Below are 22,854 nucleotides of genomic sequence, written 5' to 3' on the forward strand. Positions count from 1 at the left end.
ATGGCTGTAAATGGTTGTGATGGGTGTTCTGCAGCAGTGGGGATGGAGATGGTCTCTGGGCTGGGCTAACAGAAGAGATGTGTCTCTTAGTGCACTATTTTAACAAACTTGGTGCTGGCGGTGCCGCTACAGATTTGAGGGTGCGTATCTGTATTTTCACAACTGAAATTATGTGCGCAGTAGCTGGTGGTGACGCAAAACGACTGGGTTTTGATAAATGAACAAATTGTGTCAAGGCTTTATACCTCACTGGCCAATCAGAACTTGCTCCATGGCTAAATATGTGGTTGCTTCAAGTTGTGTATTTACAGAGTCTCCCGAGTGAAACAGAGGTCTAAAGCATCACTAGGGACCCGGGTTTGATCCCGGGCTGTGTCACAGCCGGCCATGTCAGAGAGACCCAGACTCGGAGCACAATTGGCCCAGCGTCGTCCAGGTTAGGGGAGGTTTTGGCCGGGCCGGGATGTCCTCGTCCCATCGCGATCTAGCGACTCCTGTGGCAGGCTGGGCGCATGCACGCTGACCCGGTTGCCAGTTGTATGGTGTTTCCTCCGACACATTGGTGCGGCTGGCTTCTGGGTTAAGCGAGCAGTGTGTCAAGAAGCAGTGCAGCTTGGCAGGGTTGTGTTTTCGGAAGACACATGGCTCTCAGCCTTTTCCTCTCCCGAGTCCGTACGTGAGTTGCAGCAATGGGACAAGACTGTATTTACTAATTGGGTAGAAAAATGGGTTACATTTTTTAAATAAAATTACATATAAAATATATATATGTTTTTTAAATGTATAAAATGTTCTATTAAAACAAATACAGTATCAGTCAAGAGTTTGGACACACCTACTCATTCCACATTTTTTCTTAATTTTTTACTATTTTCTACATTGTACAATAATAGTGAAGACATCAAAACTATGAAATAACACATATGGAATAATGTAGTAACCAAAAAAGTGTCACGACTTCTACCGAAGTGGGCTCCTTTCTTTGTTCGGGCGGCGTCCGGCTTTCTAGCCATCGCCGCTCCATTGTTCATATTTCCATTTGTTTTGTCTTGTTCCATACACATCTGGTTTTCATTCCCAAATCACACTGCATGTATTTAGTCCTCTGTTCCCCTCCATGTCTTTGTGTGAAATTGTATTTATGTTACGTGGGTATTGTTACGTGCCATACTTTTTGTCTATGTTCCATGTTTAAGCACATGTACTTTACTTTATGTACTTTTGTGCTTTCGTTGGACCGGAATAAAGAGTGTGACTGTTCACTACACTCTGCTCTCCTGCACCTGACTTCCCCTTCCAGTACACACCCTTAACAAAATTGTATGTTTTTTATATTTGAGATTCTTCAAAATAGCCTCTAAGAATCTTGACCAAGACTTTAAGCTCTTAACAATGCCCAATACCTTTGGCTTTCTGTTGCTCAGGTAAAAACAACAGATATATGCATAATATACATTACCAGTCAAAAGTTTGGACCCACCTACTCATTCCAGGGTTCTTTATTTTATTATTTTCTACATTGTAGAATAATAGTGAAGACATCAAAACTATGAAATGACACATATGGAATCATGTAGTTACCAAAAAAGTGTTAAACAATCAAAATATCAAAACCTGCCAAGAGAGGGCCGCCCACCAAAATTCATGGACCAGGCAAGGAGGGCATTAATCAGAGAGTTAACATAGAGACCAAAGATAACCTTGAAGGAGCTGCAAAGCTCCACAGCGAAGATTGGAGTATCTGTCCATAGGACCACTTTAAGCCATACCCTCCACAGAGCTGGGCTTTACGGAAGAGTGGCCAGAAAAAAGACATTGCTTAAAGAAAAAATAAGCAAACACGTTTGGTGTTCGCCAAAAGGCATGTGGGAGACTCCCCAAACATATGGAAGAAGGTACTCTGGGCAGATGAGACTCAAATTTATATTTTTGGCCTTCAGGGAAAACGCTATGTCTGGGGCAAACACAACACCTCTTATCACCCTGACTGAGAACACCACCCCCACAGTGAAGCATGGTGGTGGCAGCATCATGCTGTGGGGATGTTTTTCATCGGCAGGGACTGGGAAACTGGTCAGAATTTAAGGAATGATGGACACCGCTAAATACAGGGAAATTCTTGAGGGAAACCTGTTTTAGTCTTCCAGAGATTTGAGACTGGGACGGAGGTTCACCTTCCAGTAGGACAATGATTCTAAGCATACTTCTAAAGCAACACTCGACTGGTTTAATGGGAACCATTTAAATGTCTTGGAATGGCCTAGTCAAAGCCTAGACCTCAATTCAATTAAGAATCTGTGGTATGACTTAAAGATTGCTGTACACCAGCAGAACCCATCCAACTTGAAGGAGCAGTTGCTTTGAAGAATGGGCAAAAATCCCAGTGACTAGATGTGTCAAGCTTATAGAGACATACACCAAGAGACTTGCAGCTGTAATTGCTGCAAAAGGTGGCTCTACAAAGTATTGACTTTTGTGGGGTGAATAGTTATGTGCGCTCAAATGTTCTTGTTTCACAAGAAAAAATATTTAGCATCTTCAAAGTGGTAGGCATGTTGTGTAAATCAAATGATACAAACACCCAAAAAGTCTATTTTAATTCCAAGTTGTAAAAAAACAAAATAGGAAAAATGCCAAGGGGATGAGGCACTTTCGCAAGCCACTGTAATTGCTCCCTGTGAGCGTATAATGCAGACAAGGCCTCTGAGACTATGGACACACACCTTGCATTGACATTTTTTAAATGCACTGCATGTTCGATTATTGGACATTGCCCAAATAATAAGATTAGCCTACCATCACCATCGCCTGTTAGTGACTTTGCCACGTGAAAGATAAACTAACAGGCAAATAGCCAGGCTTCAAGCTGATCTCTACGATTTGACAGTTAGGTCCAACAGATGAAAGTGGAAAGTAGGGTGTGGAAAATAGCATAGCGCTGGTCAAAGTTGCCAAAGAGCATGCGTTTGACACTAGCGTCGCCTTAACGCCAGCTGAAAATATAGGCCCTAGTGTAAATATTTACCTCAAAGGTTTTATGGATGCTCCTACGCACTCAAGGCATATACCAGCTCCACTTTTACCCAGATCGGTCACTAAGGAATTCTAGGTCCTCGAAAAGCACCCTTTCAGACAAAACACTATAGAAATATGACATGACAGAAGATTGACCTGGGTCAAAATACTATTTGTTTTTATTTCAATTACATTGGGTGGGGTTTGCATTTTTGGCGCTGTTGGTTCTGGAGCTAAATCAACTGCATATTAGTAATTGAAAGAAAAACGTTTGCCCAAGGTCGGATTATGACACATACTGTGGGATAAACATTGGCACAGAATAATTTTTTATTAATCTTTTTTTAAATTTTTTAAATGTAACCTTTATTTAAATAGGCAAGTCAGATATTTACATTGACGCCTACCTCGGCCAAATCTGATGCTGGGCCAATTGTGTGCCGCCCTATTGGACTCCCAATCACGGCCGGATGTGATACAGCCTGCCCCCTCCCCCCATAGCAAGGATATTGGCCATTCAAGTGTGAAGTAGTGTATATAAAACAGTGCTAATGCAAACAGTCTATAAAAGGTATAATCACAACCAATCTTCCCCATTGCAGGTTGTATACTGTATTTACAGTGGTCTCAGCTTCTCTCTCTCTTTCTCGCTCTCTCTCTCCTTCTTTTCTCCCTTTCTCTCTCTCTCCCATTACTCTTTTAGGCACCTGGTAACGACATACCCCTGAAGTATGTAGAGACTATGGTGAGTTTGAGCTGCATCTTATATTCTATTTGGTTGGGTGTGTGTTATTTCATTTTTCTAGCTTAAACAACTCAAACCGTTAAGAGAGGGATCAAATTTATCAAATCAAATTTATTTATATAGCCCTTCGTACATCAGCTGATATCTCAAAGTGCTGTACAGAAACACAGCCTAAAACCCCAAACAGCAAGCAATGCAGGTGTAGAAGCACGGTGGCTAGGAAAAACTCCCTAGAAAGAAACCTAGAAAGGAACCAGGCGATGAGGGGTGGCCAGTCCTCTTCTGGCTGTGCCGGGTGGAGATTATAACAGAACATGGCAAAGATGTTCAAATGTTCATAAATGACCAGCATGGTCAAATAATAATAATCACAGTAGTTGTCGAGGGTGCAGCAAGTCAGCACCTCAGGAGTAAATGTCAGTTGGCTTTTCATAGCCGATCATTAAGAGTATCTCTACCACTCCTGCTATCTCTAGAGTGTTGAAAACAGCATGTCTGGGACAGGTAGCACGTCCGGTGAACAGGTCAGGATTCCATAGCCGCAGGCAGAACCGTTGAAACTGGAGCAGCAGCACGGCCAGGTGGACTGGTGACAGCAAGGAGTCCTCATGCCAGGTAGTAGGTAGGATGAGGAATGCTTTTGCTCCATTGTGTTATTATCATTGTGATCCAAGCCAATAATCTTGACCAAGACTTTAAGCTCTTAACAATGCCCAATACCTTTGGCTTTTGGTTGCTCAGGTAAAAACAACAGATATATGCATAATATACATTACCAGTCAAAAGTTTGGACACACCTACTCATTCCAGGGTTCTTTATTTGTACTATTTTATGCATTGTAGAATAATAGTGAAGACATCAGAACTATCAAATAACACATATAGAATCATGTAGTAATCAAAAAAGTGTTAAACAAATCAACCTATATTTTATATTTGAGATTCTTCAAAGTAGCCACCCTTTGCCTTGATGACAGCTTTGCACACTCTTGGCATTCTCTCAACCAGCTTCATGAGGAATGATTTTCCAACAGTCTTGAAGGCGTTCCCACATATGTGACCCGATTCAGGAAACTAGGCGTATGTCGCAAGTCACAACTTCAGAGGAGAGCTGTTTGAATGTAAACATTTTTTTTTAACATAATGCGTTTTTTGGCAGAAATAACTTCTCAAATATGTGACTTTTCATGTGCCTTAATATCAAACGTGTATGCCATCTGTAAATATGAATACAATTGTTAAATTATGAGCCCAGTTGGTTTAAACACAGAAAAAGTGCAACCTTCCCGCTGTTTAGCTAGCTAGCTACATGTCTTAACAAAAGACTCCACTCTAATTTTGACAAAGTATTTTCATTTTTTGTTCAAGTGTACTGTTAGCTAGCTAACTAACGTTATGTCATGCATTGGGATTCATTATTTACCTAGCTACATTTCTTAACAAAAGACTCTCGTCTCAGTGTGCCAGAGCGCAGAATAACTTATGCATTTTTGAACGCTCAAAACCCGTTGAATATGTCTGGTGTCAGCAACAAAGCATCATTCAATTGTTGCCAGCAGCACAGTTACAGTCACCAACGCTCTGGATAACATGAAAAAAGCCTAACCAGCTCTGCTAGGGCGAGTAAAATGGTCAGAGTGGGTGTTTTCTGGGGCCTCCCGGGTGGCGCAGTGGTTAAGGGCGCTGTACTGCAGCGCCAGCTGTGCCACTAGAGACTCTGGGTTGGCGCCCAGGCTCTGGCGTAACCGGCCATGGCCGGGAGGTCCGTGGGGCAACGCACAGCGTCGTCCGGGTTAGGGACGGGTTGGCCGGTAGGGATATCCTTGTCTCATCGCGCACCAGTGACTCCTGTGGCGGGCCGGGCGCAGTGCGCGCTAACCAAGGTTGCCAGGTGCACAGTGTTTCCTCCGACACATTGGTGCAGCTGGCTTCCGGGTTGGATACGCGCTGTGTTAAAAAGCAGTGCGGCTTGGTTGGTTTGTGTATCGGAGGACGCATGACTTTCAACCTTCGTCTCTCCCGAGCCTGTACGGGAGTTGTAGCAATGAGACAAGATAGTAGCTACTAAACAATTGGATACCACGAAATTGGGGAGAAAACAGGGTAAAATTGAAAAAAATAAAAAATAAATTTGTTATGTGTCTGGAAGTAGCGAGCCAATGTTAGCCAGTTCGCATGGGTGCTTGACTGTAGTTGCGAGGTCAGAGCTTTCTGAACAACCCTACTTATTAGGTAGAGCGTCCAGTGTGCGCTCTGAACGCGATAGGGCGATTAATGTTCCGTGAGCTGTTCTCTCTCTCTCTTAGATGTCTGGAAGTAGCTGGCAAGTTAGTACAGAATGGTTGGATCAACACTTAAAGAAATGAGTGGAGCTAAGACTTAAAGGGGTGTGAACAATGCTGAATGGGTATAGACAAAGAAGGGCTCTCCAATAGTTGTACAAAAACATTGAAAGAGGGTTTTCTCAAAAGTGAGTTTAAGTTGACCAATTTTCAAAGCATAATTACTTTCCCAGTGTTTCCTCAAATGCAGTGTATGATATACCATTTTGTAGCTATGAGTCTCTAATTTTATTCAATGTAAAAAAAAAAATGGAAATGTTGCTACATAAGACCGAATCCAGGTGGTGAGTCACATATGCTGAGCACTTGTTGGCTACTTTTCCTTCATTCTGCGGCCCAACTCATCCCTAATCATCTCAATTGGGTTGAGGTCTGGTGATTCTGGAGGCCAGAAATAGCCCTTACAAAGCCTGAAGGTGTGTTTTGGGTCATTGTCCTGTTGAAAAACAAATGATAGTCCCACTAAGTGCAAACTAGTGGGACTAAACTCCTCAAACTATCACTTCAGAATGCTGTGGTAGTCATGCTGCTTAAGTGTGCCTTGAATTTTAAATAAATCACTGACAGTGTCACCAGCAAAGTACCCCCACACCATCACACCTCCTCCTCCATGCTTCACGGTGGGAACCACACATGAGGAGATCATCTGTTCACCTACTCTGCGTCTCTCACAAAGACACTGTGGTTGGAACCTAAAATCGCACATTTGGACTCATCAGACCATAGGACAGATTTCCACAGGTCGAATTTCCATTTCTTGTGTTTCTTGGGCCAAGCAAGTCTCTTCTTATTATTGGTGTCCTTAAGTAGTGGTTTCTTTATTTGGGCTGCAATCTGAGGCTGGTAACTCTAATGAACTTATCCTCTGCAGTAGAGGTGACTCTGGGTCTTTCTTTCCTGTGGTGGTCCTCATGAGAACCAGTTTCATCATAGCTCTTAATGGTTTTTGCAACTGCACATGAAGAAACTTTAAAAGTTCTTGAATATTTTATCATATTGACTGACCTTCATGTGTTAAAGTAATGATGGACTGTCGTTCTCTTTGCTCATTTGAGCTCTTCTTTGTCACAACCTAATATGTTTCACCTGTCTTTGTGCTTGTCTCCACCCCTCCAGGTGTCGCTCATCTTCCCCATTATCCCCAGTGTATTTATACCTGTGTTCTCTGTTTATCTGTTGCCAGCTCGTTTTGTTCGCCAAGCCTACCAGCGGTTTTCCCCTTGCCCCTGTCTGTTTCTAGTTTTCCCGGTTTTGACCACTCTGCCTGCCCTCACCCTGCCTGCCATTCTGTACCTTTTCACACCACACTGTTTTATTGACCTCTGCCTGCCCATGACCCTGAGACTGCCTGCCGGTCTGTACCTTTTGGACTTTTGCCTTTACTGACCTCTGCCTGCCCTCGACCTGTCGTTTTGCCTGCCCCCTGTTCTAGTAATACACTTTTTAATACACGTTTGTTACTTCGACACTGTCTGTATCTGGATATTCCCTAAAACATGATAATTCTTGCCATAATATTGACTTGGTCTTTTACCAAATAGGGCTATCTTCTATATACCACCCCTACCTTGTCACAACACAACTGATTGACTAAAACGCATTAAGAAGGAAATAAATTCCACAAATGAACTTTTCACAAGGCACACCTGTTAAATGAAATGCATTCCAGGTGACTACCTCATGAAGCTGGTTGAGAGAATGCCAAGATTGTGCAAAGGGATGGCTACTTTGAAGAATCTCCAATATAAAATCTATTTTGATTTGTTTAACACTTTTTTTGGTTACTACATGATTCCATGTGTTATTTCATGGTGTTGATGTCTTCACTATTATTCTACAATGTAGGAAATAGTCAAAATCAAGAAATACCCTGGAGGTGTGTCCAAACTTTTGACTGGTACTGTACATACACATTCATCTATTGTGTTCATTCATAAAAGAACATAACGAAATACACATAAACACAAAGAAACTGAACAAATGAATGCAATATGCAGTGTACATGCAAACACACGGTGATCCAGTCACAGCTGTGTATGAGTAATTGCACTCTGCGTTGATCCAAATAAACGTTTAGTCTCTCTTCAGCTGAATTCCATATGATGGTGTATCACTGACCACACAACCTCAGGGGGTAGTGAGACACTTTGAGCTTTGTCCTGCTGTTACACACACACACGTACAAACATGTGCACACACACAGACACACACGCACAGACACACACATGTAAACACATGCATAAACGAACAAACGCATGCATGCACGCGCACACACACACGTACACATGCATGAACTAACCCACACACGTGCACACACATACAATGAGAGAGACTGTCTGTATTAGTTGCTACTACTACATTTGTGTTGTGTGTTGTATGTTTGCATTTGTGAATGGATGTTTTTTTTAATGGTCTATTCAGTATCCAGTACAGAGCCAGCCATGCAAGTTTTATAGCCAAGCATACAGCATAGGTTGCCTATGACACGTTTCCTTTTGGGTTTGGAATGGGTCTTATTTAGTCTGAGAAGGGAAGTATCACGTTACAGATGGGGACTTATGACTAATGTTCCCTCAATTTTTTTTAGGCATTGAGCAAATTGCACATCTGCTGAGTGCAAAATTGAACATTGTGAAAGTTCTGTGCAACTTACAGCGCACTTTATTGTGAACACTGGGGCTGTACCTGCTTTAAGTGACAGTTTGAACAGTGGCCAAGTAGACAACTGTGGCTATTTGATCATAATGTAGGACTACCAGAGTGGCCTACCATAAAAAAACTATGGAGAAAAAATGCCTCCCATAACATTTTAACATGGAAATAGCTGTTCTATCATTCAGCCTACAGTAGCAGCCAATGTGTGGTGTTCAATGTAGACCTACATTCCATGAGACTTTGGAAAAACATGCAGGGCTTGACATTCATCTGTTTATCCACTTGTCCTTCAGACAAGGAGGTGACTAAAAATGTTGTTGTGTTGTTTGATGCAAGAAACCACTTTACAAAATACAATGTATTATTATTCCCAAACCATTATTGCAGAGAATCAGACAAATGATGCTACCCTCTGCCTATTGGCTACTTAGCTTATTCAAGCCTGTCTCAAAATACAACACTGCCCCTTTAAGACAAAAAAAGCTCTAAGTTTTGTGCTTTTATAGGAAGCAATCAATTCCCTATTGTTGACTACAAATGATCTATAGCTGGGCTAATAACTCACTAACTAGCAAAGGATATGAACAAAATGCACACACATGGCTACATGTAGCTCTTGCTTTGATCTCAAAACAAGCGCATCTACTCACGACCACAGCTGTAAACAGTCCAGTTCAAAGTAAATGGCACAGATCCATTTATGAAAATGGTCTATTTTTCGCTAGACAAATGAGATGATCGTGCACTACAGGAAAAGGGGCTGTAGTTGAGCCCCCATTCACATCGACGGGGCTGTAGTTGAGCAAGTCGAGAGTTTCAAGTTCCTTGGTGTCCAACAAACTATCATGGTCCAAACACACAAAGAAAGTTGTGAAGAGGACGCAACAATACACCCCCCCAGGAGACTGATGAACACATTTGGCATGGGTCCTCAGATCCTCAAAAAGTTATACAGCTGCACCATCGAGAGCATCCTGACCAGTTGCATCACGGCCTGGTTTGGCAACTGCTCGGCATCTGACTGTAAGGCCTCTATACCAGGCGGTGTCAAAGGAAGGACCAAAAAAGTGTTAAAGACTCCAGTCACCCAAGTCATAGACTGTTCTATCTGCTACCGCACGGCAAGCGGTACCAGAGCGCCAAGTCTAGGTCCGCAAGGCTCCTTAACAGCTTCTACCCCCAAGCAATAAGACTACTGAACAATTAATGAAATGGCCACCTGGACTATTTACATTGATGACACCCCCCCCCCTGTTTTTACACTGCTGCTACTTGCTGTTTGTCATCTATGCATAGTCACTTTACCCCTACCTACATGTACAAATGACCTCAACTAACCTGTACCCCGCAAATTGACTCTGTACCGGTACCCCCTGTAAAAAGCCTCACTATTGTTATTTAATTTTGATTTTAATTTCACTTTAGTTTATTTAGTAAATATTTTCTTAAATCTGTTTTCTTAAAACTGAATTGTTGGTTAAGGGCTTGTAATTAAGCATATCATGGTAAGGTCTGCACCTGTTGTATTCGGCACATGTGACAAATCAAATGTGATTTGATTTGATATAAGCCTACCGTAGCTCTGATTAGTTATGCCGCATCGGTCTGTGTAGAGTACGGGCTGAGCCGTGCGCAATAGAATTCTAGTCCGTTACCTTGTGCCTTCAACAAAATCTCTTGCATTGCTCGTTATGTTTCAGTATGTTGCATTGAAAGTGGCTAATATTGCATTGATTTGATCACAATTGCCACAGTAAATGGAAACACTGATAGTGTTAACTAACAGGGAAAACTCTAGAAAGTTGAATGACCCAAGCCAAGACGTAGCCCATATTTAAGGAGGAAAATGAAGCACTATCCAGAGCTATGTGTGCGCGTGTGTGTGTTTGTGCATGCCTGCAGACTTTTATGCTATTTATCTCAGCCAGGTCACCAGTGATACAAGTCAGTATTTGACGTCCATCCATGTCTGAGGACATTGGGAGTTGACATGGAAACTGACCACTAGGGTATTACCTTCGGATTTGCTACAGGGATTGTGGACAGGGATGGAAGATGGGTGTAAGCATCTGCCTCTGATTACCAAGGTTGCAAGTTTGAATCCAGTGATAAAATGTTGTTTTGAGATTTTTGTTTAAAGCCTATCCCAAACCTTGACCCTTATCTTTAAAAAATCCCTTGACGTTTGCAACAACTCTCGAAATTTGACGGTTGAGAAACATGGATGAACGTATAATTTTGATGCGAGACTATCTTTGTTCCATTGGGACTCTGCAGTCAGTTATAATCGGAAATGCTTAATGTACCGTATGTACTGTACGTGAGCCATTATCTTGTGTGTGTACTTCTATGTGTGTACATACATACTGTACATTTCACAATTTCACAGGTAACAGAGTGAGTTTATCTTCTGTCTACAGTATTTCTCCCACTAATCAAACAAATTGACACACACACATACACACACACACACACATACGCACGCACAAACACAACACTACACAGACACACACACTTACTATTACAACTCGGGAATCCTATTTGGCCATAAATATGCATTTAGATTTTGCTAAAGCTCAGATGTAATCCGATAGCTATGATTCAATCATTGATGTTGGGGGCTTAAACCACTGGCATCCCGTGTTTAATTTAATGGCCTCACTGTGGGCCAAATCCCCCTGATCTACTGACTGATGCACATCCTGGGTTAGATCCCTCTGAAACAAATGGACTGTGAGGATCTGTGTCTGTCTGAGGAGGAGGGATGAGGAGAGATGAGGAGGTGGTCAACCTTTTGGCTCCATTTGTCTTTGTTTTGTGGACGAGTTTGGGGGAGTATGGCTGTTGAGTGAGGTGGGAGGTTGTGTGTGGGGGGAAGGTTTGTGGGTATATGTGTGTATGTATCTGTGTGTGTGTGTGTGTGCACGTCTGCCGTATTGCTTATGGTACAATGCACAGATTCATACTGAGTCTGACTTTTCCAGCTGAGGGCATAATTGAAGTCTGTACAGATGAACAGAAAGTGTCTGCCAAAGCCCAAAGCATCATGGGACGTGTACTGCAACACGTAGCTCCTAGGGCCGGTCATGAGCATTAGCTCTGTGGTTACACTGACGTCTTTCAGTCTCACTAGTGTTCCTGGGCCCCTCAGTCTATCAGAGCTTATCATATGACTACATGTGCAATACCCACTTCTCTGTCCTAGTTTTGTTAGTGTTTTGTTGTTATGTTTTGTCATCTGTTTTTTCCCCTCTTTACTTGGACTGGGACATAAGCTCAATGACTAGACAAATGCTGCTGAACAATAATTGAAGAACTCTAGTGAGGTATCACAGCATGGGAGATTAGGTCAAGATAGGGGTCATCTGTGATTTCTATGTCAAGCCAAAGGGTATTGCTGTTGTTTCTGACCTCGTTCAGTTGGGCCTGTGACAGTCTGGACTGTTAGTTAGTTTACCCTTATCAAGAACTATACGGATGTCCTGTCACACAAGTAAGAGGACACTCCATGATTTACACACACACACACACACACACACACACACACACACACACACACACACACACACACACACACACACACACACACACACACACACACACACACACACACACACACAGCCAGGAAGGGGTTAAATAAGAGCAGGAAGCGAGTGGGGTTAATGAAGAGCAAGAAAAGAGTGGGGTTAATGAAGAGCAGGAAGAGAGTGGGTGAAGGCGGCATGTCAGCTGACAGGGGTCTAACCCTAGGGAGGGAAAGAACATGGGGGCATAGTGTTACAAAATCACAGCATGGAAGAGAGGAGAGAGGGAGGAGAGGTAGAGACCAAGAGGGGGAAGATGAAGAGATACAGAGGGAGAGGGAAGGAGGGAAGAGTGGTTTGGAGTGGGAAAGGGGGGCAAGGATGTGTGTGTGTGAGAAAGGGAGGGAGAGAGAGAGAGGAGGGAAGGAGGGAAAGAGGGAGAAAACAAACCCAGAGAGAAAGAGAGCAAACACTCTGTGGAGTCTGGTGGAGGCTATAGGCATGTGGTGCCCCGTTGGAACCTCTCGACCGAAATAGCGGAAACCTTTTTTCTTCTTTATTCCTCCATTGGAAGAGAAAGGGAGAGTTTTGTGGACGAGGGTGGAACAGGAGAGCGAAAGAAGGACAGAGGAAGAAAAGGCGAGAGAGAGACTTTCACTCCTCTCCAGAGATGAACCGGGGAGGGTCCCTGCGAAGACGTCTGTCCTCCCTACGGGGGGCTTGGCGATGGAGTACAGGCTACCTGTTTAGGACGGTAGGAAAGAAGGAATGGAGGGAAGGGAGGAGGGAGAGGGTTGGGGTACCTGTGAAGGGGGCGAGGTAGGCTACACGAATGACCCGTTCTCTTGTCTTGTGTCTCTTTTTTGTTTTTCGTCTGAGTTTTCCCATCTTTCCTCCTGTTCTGCCCATGCTCGGGTATTTTGTTGTGAAACTTTTATTTTTATTTCCCTTTTTTAGATCTACCAGCCCCCATCCTTTCCCTCTCTCCCCACCTCTTTCTTTCTGTTGGTTCATTTGTAAGGCCTGCTTGTAAAGCCAGGCTCCCAGATGGTTTTGATCAGGGTTCCATGGAGACCCCCCACTTGCTACCTCCCCAAACCCAACCTCCTCCTAGTTGTTGCTCAAGGGGTTATAGGTGGGGGTGGGGGGGTGATTGGAGTATGATGAAGTGAACATTGTCTGGACATTTGATTTGGAGTTGATTGTTGTTCTGTGATGAGGAAATGTTGGAAATAGGTAGACTTTTATTTCACTTAGGCCTGTATGTATTGGAATGTCACCAGAACAGCCCCCCCCACACACACACACACTCATAAAACTGTACAGTCATTGTTTTTGACTAATTAGGAACCAATCACTTTCCCACAATTCAACATCCCCAGTCTTACAGTGTCTCTCTTAGTTTTTAGTCATCAAGCTGTAGGCTAGACTGTTTGTTTTGGTCCGCCTTGTTGGTTACATCTGTCCTACCCAAGATAGTCCTTTCATTCTCTTTCTCTCTCTTTCATTTGTTTCTGTCCTCCTCTAGCGACTCTCTCTCTCTCTCCACTTGAATAGCCGTCCTGCGTTCCGACATACTGAAGCATTTAGCTTGAGAGAGAGAGACACAGATGTTGGGGCTACACTTTGTGTCGCTACAATCGGCCTGGCCACATGTGTACGCGGGGGACTTGTTAAAGAAAAGGGCCTTGGGAATAAGGGATAGAAGTTGTCAAAACAAATTGTCTCTGCAGGGTACTAATGAGAGAGAGAGGGTTGGAGAGAAAGAGAGTGAGAGAAGATGAGAAGAGTTAGAGGTAGAGAGAAAGAGAGATCTAAGAACTAGTGTGGTTAGCCAGACTAGAGCTGGGCAGTATACCGTATTTTATGATATACCGGTATTAATGCAGGGACCGGTTTAGGTTTTTTACTTTATCTTCTATAAGGGTATTTGAGTGTTTGGTTTGTTAAATGTGATACGCCGTGTATCGTCCATGTTTATAATTTACTTCGCTACTTGAGTCATCTCTCTCGGCTCTCTCTCTCTCCATGGCGCTTTCCACACAGACCTAGCCACGCCCCCTGTCACTCAAGGAGTGCATTTGTTGTTCCTAGACCACGAGACTCTTGCGTTCAGTCTCCATGGTCAATGCAGCGCATGCAACAATGTTGATGACAACGATGCTGTTTTCACTTTGCTTCTTATTATAAATCCACTAGCGTTCTATAATGACACTACTAGTTTGTTTCTTACACCTGCAAACAGCTAGTTTATCCTTTCTTGGCAAGTTGGGCCTGAATCTTGTGCAATGCTAATTGTTAGCACTAATGCTAATATCTAGCTAGCTAATAAATGTACTGAGTAAGCACAAACATATTGAGCTATACAGCCTATTAATACCAGTGAAGGTGTAGACTTAAATCATCATGTTGTTTGTATAACAGTATCTTCTAAATCAAAGAGGAATACACAGAGCAAGAATATGTTAGCTACATGAAGTAGCTAAGAGAGAGAAAGATTATAGGGTCCCCTAGGAAATACTTATCAACACTTTAGTTCCTACCCTGTCACATTAACTCATCCATTGCCATGTCAAACAACACTGTATTCAAAGTGCTCACTATTATATTCTAACTATAGAATTAGAATAGTCATTCTATTTCCATGATTCCAACAGTTCACCCAAGTGTTTTGCTCTAAATCGCAAGAGGGGGGGGGTTGAAGTTAAAACAATCAGAATGGAGAAATATCCATTAAAATCACTTAGAGTATATGTGTTGCCACCCTAGGGTTACGGACTATCATAAAGAAAATGTACAACGTTTATTCTTCAAAAACATAAATAGTGTCAAATACAGTGATACTACTACTACTACTACTAATTTTTTTTTAAATACAGTGATATGATATTCTGGCCATATCGCCAAACCCTCAGCCAGACTGAAGAAATGGATGATGATAGATAACATCAGGTATTCACCTGAGCTCATGTGACCCTGCCTCCCCCTTCCCAAGAGGAGTGTATAAGTCTCTCTGATCTTTGACCTCTATGGGAGTGGATGGGAGGGCAGCCATAGAAATGCCGTTATAGTTATACCTGTAATGTGTATAGTACTGTAACACTTAAATGGTCTGGGAAACTGGCCCAAAGAGAGTAAAAACAAAGACAGTAAAAAGTAAAAACAGAGACTACTTACTGTACAATGCAGTCCTCTCTTATATTGTGTGTTGCGGGGAAATGAGAGTGTTTCGCATGATAATGATGATTCTTAGTCTATGACTGTTTTGCTCTTAGTTGTAGTATTCTTCATCTACTTACGATACATTGTTTGTGTGTATTCCTCACTTTTATTGTGTGTGTGTGTGTGTGTGAAAAACAATCATTTCAAATCCATTTCGGGAAATAACCATTTGTTGTAAATTATAATAACTGCCCCTGGATCTGCCCCAAAACATGTGTTCACACACCAAAATAATTTGTGCGAAAGAAATGCTTTTGGTGATTTATGAGTTCAAGGGTATTTTGGGTGCTTGGTCTTTCTCGCTGTCAACCAGCTTAACTGTATGTTGGGTTTGATATCTAACTCTTATGTCTCCTTATTAAGAATGTTCACTATAATGACTCATGGCTTCTATGTCTGCTTTTGTTTCAGGGTTCAACAAAGTCCACAAAGAGTATGGAGTCTCGACGCAGATCATCAAGGTAAGACACTTTTATCACATGGTGTTCTGCAAGGTTCTCCTCTCTCTTCTCCTGTCCTCTCCTCTCCCTCCCTCCTCCCTCCGAGGAAACCAAGTCCCCACACAGGGACTTCGAAACGGTTTAAATCCTGTCTTTCACCAATATGAAGAACCATGAAAAGGGGGATGCAATGAAAATATGAAAGTAGACTCACTCTTCAGGGATCTTTCCGTGCAGGTAGTTTTACGGCTCACTCTTTCCTTCTCATTGAATCGCTCCCACGCACAGTATAGATGTTGGATCTTAATTTAATCACTCTTTTGTTTTGGAGAATTTTCCTAGCTAAAAATGTACAGTTCTCTTTCTCTCCATTTGAGAGCATTCGAGTCATTGGGATCAGGGCTCTCTATCTTAAAAGAATGATCTCTCTTGCTCTCAATAGGCCTAGGTCCTATTACTGCAACATTCAAATGAACAAAAATGTATCTGAAATTCAGCCATACACATCAACAACCATAGTTTTATATAGCTTAACAACACAAGATAGTTATTGGTTTCCACTAGGCTACGACATACAAGTGTCTAGTGTATCCTAAGGTTACGAATTAACTGTCAAAATTCAGTTCAATTGTGGCCTGGGGTGGTTTAGCAATTAGGGCCACTGCCTTCAGCGCGCACATATACTGTAGGCCTAGCGTGTTTGTGTGAGTTCAATTCTGGCCCGATTACTTCTGGCACAAATAATGCAGTCTCCAAATTGACTCGATGTAGTTAGACATTTTAAATATGGACAGGCAAGGGTCATTTCTTATTTTTCTTGATAAGAAATTAGCATACCAGACACTTTTAGATAACATAAATAGTAAACAAATAAAATAACAGTATGCCAATATTACTTTTCATTCATACAGTGTCACAATAGATTGCCGTGGAAAACAAGGAAATACTTCATTGCTATTGTACAGAATGCATGTAAAATAGACAAATTGCCCTTTGTTCCAAAAGGATTACATTGTTCCATTGATAATACCAACAAGAGGACGAACGTATCTTGAAAGACTTTGGTTTTGAGCAGGACTAAGGCAGAGAGGAAGAGGCAAAGCGAGATGGGTCATTCTTGCCAAATAAGCCCAAACCGTTTCTATGGTCTTGATATGCAGACCTAAGCTTGTCGCCTGCATTCCTGCCTTTGGGATGGTTCATATTGTTAGGGCGGAGACATGAGCATCTCGTCATTGTATACTAATGTCTTACTAAGGTAACACTGACATCACCTTTTAGGGAGTGGTAGAGGTGACCAATAATGGTTGCAATTGAGATCAGCTGTGCGGGTGAATCCAGTGCATATTGATGTTCGAGACATCAATTGGTTATAATCAAGTGCCATCGATGGTTGTAATTGGCCCATTGTTAAATCATTATATTCCTATAGGCTACATTTTGTAGGCTATCCGTTAGCCTATCAATAGTCACATAAAAGGTGTGAAACACAATAATCTACTGTTTGTGTTTCCCTGACTAAATTGATGAGCTGATTTGGGCCATCAGTTGATTGACAGATATATACCTAATGTAGAACGATATAATTTCAAGTACAGTGCATTTGTAAAGTATTCCTTCCCCAAGATTGAACTCTTTAGCCTGAATGCCAAGCGTCACTGACGTCTGGCGGAAGCCTGGCACCATCCCTATAGTGAAGCATGGTGGTGGCAGCATCATGTTGGGGGAGAGGTTTTTCAGTGGCAGGGACTGGGAGAGTATTCGGGATCGAGGGAAATATGAAGATCCTTGATGAAGTACAGAGAGATCCTTGATGAAAACCTGCTCCAGAGTGCTCAGGACAGAGATCGTATGGGAAGCTAAAAACAGGAGATTCAACTTTTTCTGTCAGATTCTAACTAGCCATTTGATATTCGCTTGTCCTCAAAACACAATTTCAACAGCAGACTGATATCTTTGAAATTCTTATTTTACTCCAGAAATATATATCACAAAGGCAGAAGGTAGTTAAAGTGTGACTTACCTCTAATCGAGTCTGGCTAAGAACCCAAGAAAAAGAAATCTGAGGACAAAAATTAAGACAAAAATATGTGCCTCACTTCAAGAGCCATGGCGGAGATGAAACTGTGTTTGACGGACAATGTTGAGAGCCGAGGGACATGACATGAAGAGTTTTGATGACAATATATTTTGACTACATTTCACTGGTCAAGGGGTTGTGAAACGTTCATACAGTACAGACGTAAAGGGAAACCAATAATATTGATTAATGAAAAGAAATATATATCACAACATTTGGTTAGGAGTATTTAATCCGACAGCAACAATATAATAATATAAATCTAAGTAACTAAAGTGACACATTTGGTAAGTTGTAACGGAGTACAAAGTAAGTTACTTCCATCAGAAATTACTTCAGTACGAGTGCAAGTACAGTGCAAAGAGAGTAACTACAAAAGTACTACTTCCTCAAAAATATTTAAGGGTATTAGTAGACTGGATTTGAACCTATGCCCATGCCCACTCTGGCATATGTGCGCAGTTGTTAGCAGCTGTATCCTACTGGACAAACAGGCACTGAGATAACCATGAATTTATTTAGCCTCTTGCTTGCCTTGAACATATAATAAAACAATTGATGTAAAAAATATATATATATATATTCCCTTATGAAAAATACGTCTACCCCTTACAAATATTGTCAATTTATTATAATCCACATACGAATTCACACGAGACACGCTGTAGCCTGCACGTAGCCTACATAGGCTACTTGAACTGACGCCCAGTGGATCTGCAGTCTAAATGATTGTATAGCCTACAAGCACCGCTTCCAGCTGCCCGCTGGCTATCAATTCTAAATATTAAATGAACATTCAAATCCTCCTGCGACGAAATGGGTCATATTAAGATCCGACATCTGTAGGATAGCAGGTCTTGTCCCATGTTTTACTGACAGGGCCTATACGTTTTTCACATTAACCCCACCAAGGATGTCGACCAAGGCTTGCGTCCATTTTATTAGACCCTATTGGTCTGTCTCTGTAGCAGCTATCAATGTGCAGAGCTTATTTTGGATACAGGACTCTTTTGTTTCCTTGCCAAGAAAAGCATTAACATCATAGGGTGAAGCAGCAATGTAATATAGCACTGCTGTGTACTTTTTTGAGATTTCCGAGACCATTTGTTAGACATTTTTACAGAGCTCCAAATATGAAGCAGTGCATTGTGAGAGAGGCATGCAGCAAACAGAAGTTGATATTATCCATTTGTGTCAAGGGAACAACCCCTAGCTAACCAGCAAGCCCTGGAAATAGCCTAGCCAAGCTGTTGTGCAGATATATAGCTAGCCTACTCTTTTATATGTAAGATTCTTCCTGGCATAACATGTGTTGTCAGTTTTGTGCCTTACTAGCATATACTACAAGACAAAGTTACAGCAGAGGTGATGTTTTTAATAATGATGCAGCTGTATAAAACATTGAGAAACAAAATCAACCAATCATGTGCTCCCTCTGGCCACATTGCCGTCAAAGCAACATACACACACACACACACACACAATTATTATCACACATATTCACTCGCATTCACCTTCATCACACACTATGTAGGATGTCTATCATGAACGTGTTATCTGCAGTGGCAATAGCAGAGCTATTTTTTCCCACCGGCTATGTTTGTTCAAATGCGTAAATGCGATCAGTGCAAGCTGCGTAATTGAGCGCAGCGAGATATGCGCTGGACTGATAAAGTGAAGGCTGTCGGTCTGGTCTGTAGCTAAGGCAGCGCTGATGAGAAGCAGATTGGAGCCCAGTGCATGCTGGTGTAACTGGAGGAGACCCAAACCGCAACTCTATAAGCTGTATACCCTCAAGGAGAGTAGGAGAGAGAGAATTGCGAGACTATGGGGGAGGGGGACTGAAATATAGTAAGATAAGAGAGTGTATAAAGCACATAATAAGAGTAGGGAGAGTGAGAGAGGACGAATCATACAGTGTATTTGTTTAGCAGAGAACCTTTTTGATATATTGCTTTGTCTAGTATTTCTTTTGACTAATAAGGTGGTTTCTCATAGTGCCAGATGTACAACATGTTTGCACTGTTAAACCAGTGTATTTCCCGGTAGCAGACACATGAGCAATATCCTCCAAATCGGCATTCCAGAGTTGAGACGTGGGAAATATTCCTAGTAGACGCTCAATCGCTCTCTCTGAGCCATATGCTCTCCCAGTCAGTTTCAGGCTTGCTCCCGATTGCAGTCCGGACACATCACATTGGGAAAAAGGCATGTGGCCGCTCTGCCCCAACTCATTCTTCGCGAGTGAGCAAAATGTTTTGTTTGGTTTGCTGAGGCTCACACTCACGGAATGCGGAATAGTTTCATATCAGGCTTTGTTTATCCCTCGAATCAATCTCTTTCCACTGTTTTCGTCCGAGCGGTTCCCAAGCGAAACATACATGTTTAATGTACTGCATTTTGTGCGTGTGTGTGTTTAATGTACTGGACAGCTGTTGGAGTTTGGAGGCTACCCTGACCCCACAGTGATTTAGTGATGTCATGTCCTTAAGAAATGGGATTTAACAAAGACTCTGGCCGGTATTCAGTCAGTTGCAGATAGTGGGTTTTATGGATAGCCCTTTGCATAGCAGACAGTCTCTTTCTCTCTGTCTTTATCTTGATCTTCTCTGTTCTCTCTCTCACTCTCTCTCTCTCTCTCTCTGTATTACATTCTAAATACACTTTATTGGCATTGAAGGAACAATCTAATTTTGCCAAACCAATGCAATACACACAGAAAAGTAGCTCTAAGTCAACTATTTTCAACTTGTCATTGAAATTGACATTGACATTACCCTGCCTCCCTTACTGTAATTTAATTTGCAAAGCTTTATTGCCATGGAAAGTGTAAAAAGTACAGTTTGTCTCTCTCCCCTCCCCTCTCCCTACCCCAGGAGTGTGAGTCTGCTGCAGGCCCTGGAGGAGAGCTATGAGGTGGACCTGGTCTACATCACCGAGCGGATCATCTCCGTCTCCTTCCCCAGCTGCGTGGAGGAGACCAGCTACGCCTCAAACCTCCGCGAGGTGGCCTCCATGTTGCGCTCCAAACACCAAGACAACTACCTAGTAAGGGCTGCCCCACTGATCAAGGATCAGCTCGCCCTACCAATACATAGGCTTAAAGGGGATCAGTCCCCTCTGGCAAAGTGTTTGTTTCGCAGTAGAGTAAAAAGAAAAGAAAGAAATGGAAAAGAAAATAACGTTGAAACTTTTTCAGCTCTTCAACCTCAGCGAGAAACGGTATGACATCAACCAGCTCAATCCAAAGGTGTTGGACTTTGGCTGGCCAGACCACCACGCTCCTGCCCTCGATAAGATTTGCAGTATCTGTAAGGCCATGGACACCTGGCTGAGCGCAGACAGTCACAATGTGGTGGTGATACACAACAAGGTGAGACAGTGATACTGTACTCTATCTAAAGCCCTCACAAGCATATTGAGAAACATTGCAGCTGTCATACATACGTATCAGGGCTTTGTACTGTTTATGCTGCTCTGAGACAGTAGATGGCGTTCTCAGTCAATTGTCTCCTTCCCAATATATACAGTTGAATTGGGAAGTTTACATACACTTAGGTTGGAGTCATTAAAACTCCACAAATTTCTTGTTAACAAACTATAGTTTTGGCAAGTTGGTTAGGACATCTACTTTGTGCATGACACAAGTAATTATTCCAACAATTGTTTACAGACAGATTATTTCACTTATAATTCACTGTATCACAATTCCAGTGGGTCAGAAGTGTACATACACTAAGTTGACTCTGCCTTTAAACAACTTGGAAAATTCCAGAAAATTAAGTCATGGCTTTAGAAGCTTCTAAAGAGACAGAATACGGTTTGCAACTGCACATGGGGACAAAGATCGTACTTTTTGGAGAAATGTCCTCTGGTCTGATGAAACAAAATAGAACTGTTTGGCCATAATGACCCTCGTTATGTTTGGAGGAAAAAGGGAGAGGCTTGCAAGCCGAATAACACCATCCCATCTGTGAAGCATGGGGGTGGCAGCATCATGTTGTGGGGGTGCTTTGTTGAGGGAGGGACTGGTGCACTTCATAAAATAGTTGGCATCATGAGGCAGGGAAATTATGAGGATATATTGAAGCAACATCTCAAGACATCAATCAGGAAGTTAAATAAAGCTTGGTAGCAAATGGGTCTTCCAAATGGACAATGACCGCAAGCATACATAAAGTCAATGTATTGGAGTGGCCATCACAAAGCCCTGACCTCATTCCTATTGAAATGTTTTTGGCTGAACTGAAAAAGTGCGTGGGAACAAAGAGGCCTACAAACTTACACCACCAGTTACACCAGCTCTGTCAGGAGGAAGGGGCCAACATTCCCCAAACTTATTGTGGGAAGCTACCTGAAACGTTTCACCCAAGTTAAACAATTTAAGGTAACTGAGTGTAACTTTAACCCACTGGGAATGTGATGAAAGAAATAACTTCAACTTCAACTGTATCTTCTGAATGACCAATAAATCAAATCAATACTTCCTGATTGCTAATCCTTATTTGATGTTCTTTCTGCAGGGGAACCGAGGGCGAACAGGAGTGGTGGTGGCAGCATACATGCATTACAGCAACATATCAGCCAGGTGAACATATAGCCCATGAGACTTAATGGCACAATACACAAGAGAGATGGGGGGGAGTAGAGAGAGACAGGGTGCGAGAGAGAGAGGCTGTGAGAGAGAGGATGCGGGAGAAGGTGCGAGAGAGAGAGGGTGTGAGAGAGAGGGTCAAAGAGAGAGTTAGTGTGCTAGAGAAAGAGGGTGCGGGAGAAGGTGCGAGAGAGAGGGTGCGGGAGAGGGTGCGAAAGAGAGAGTGGGTGCGAGAGA

General features: G+C 42.4%; 1 protein-coding gene across 14 annotated transcripts in view; it reads left to right on the forward strand.

The window, feature by feature from the left end:
* LOC112225299 (tensin-1) overlaps positions 1–22,854 on the forward strand; it is a 291,328-nt gene that overhangs the window by 192,225 nt on the left and 76,249 nt on the right. For 10 of the 14 annotated variants that reach the window (XM_024389109.2, XM_024389101.2, XM_024389105.2 and 7 more), the window contains 5 exons: positions 3,719–3,760; positions 15,915–15,964; positions 20,900–21,071; positions 21,223–21,396; positions 22,547–22,611. In XM_024389109.2, the coding sequence (XP_024244877.1) occupies positions 3,719–3,760; positions 15,915–15,964; positions 20,900–21,071; positions 21,223–21,396; positions 22,547–22,611 (503 nt within the window). Of the gene's footprint in view, positions 1–3,718; positions 3,761–12,749; positions 13,036–15,914; positions 15,965–20,899; positions 21,072–21,222; positions 21,397–22,546; positions 22,612–22,854 lie in introns of those variants that run through there. The other 4 variants (XM_024389106.2, XM_024389113.2, XM_024389115.2 and 1 more) reach the window with 2 other exon arrangements.

Source organism: Oncorhynchus tshawytscha, linkage group LG26 (genome assembly GCF_018296145.1).
Source record: "Oncorhynchus tshawytscha isolate Ot180627B linkage group LG26, Otsh_v2.0, whole genome shotgun sequence".
In the NCBI taxonomy this organism is placed as follows: domain Eukaryota; kingdom Metazoa; phylum Chordata; class Actinopteri; order Salmoniformes; family Salmonidae; genus Oncorhynchus; species Oncorhynchus tshawytscha.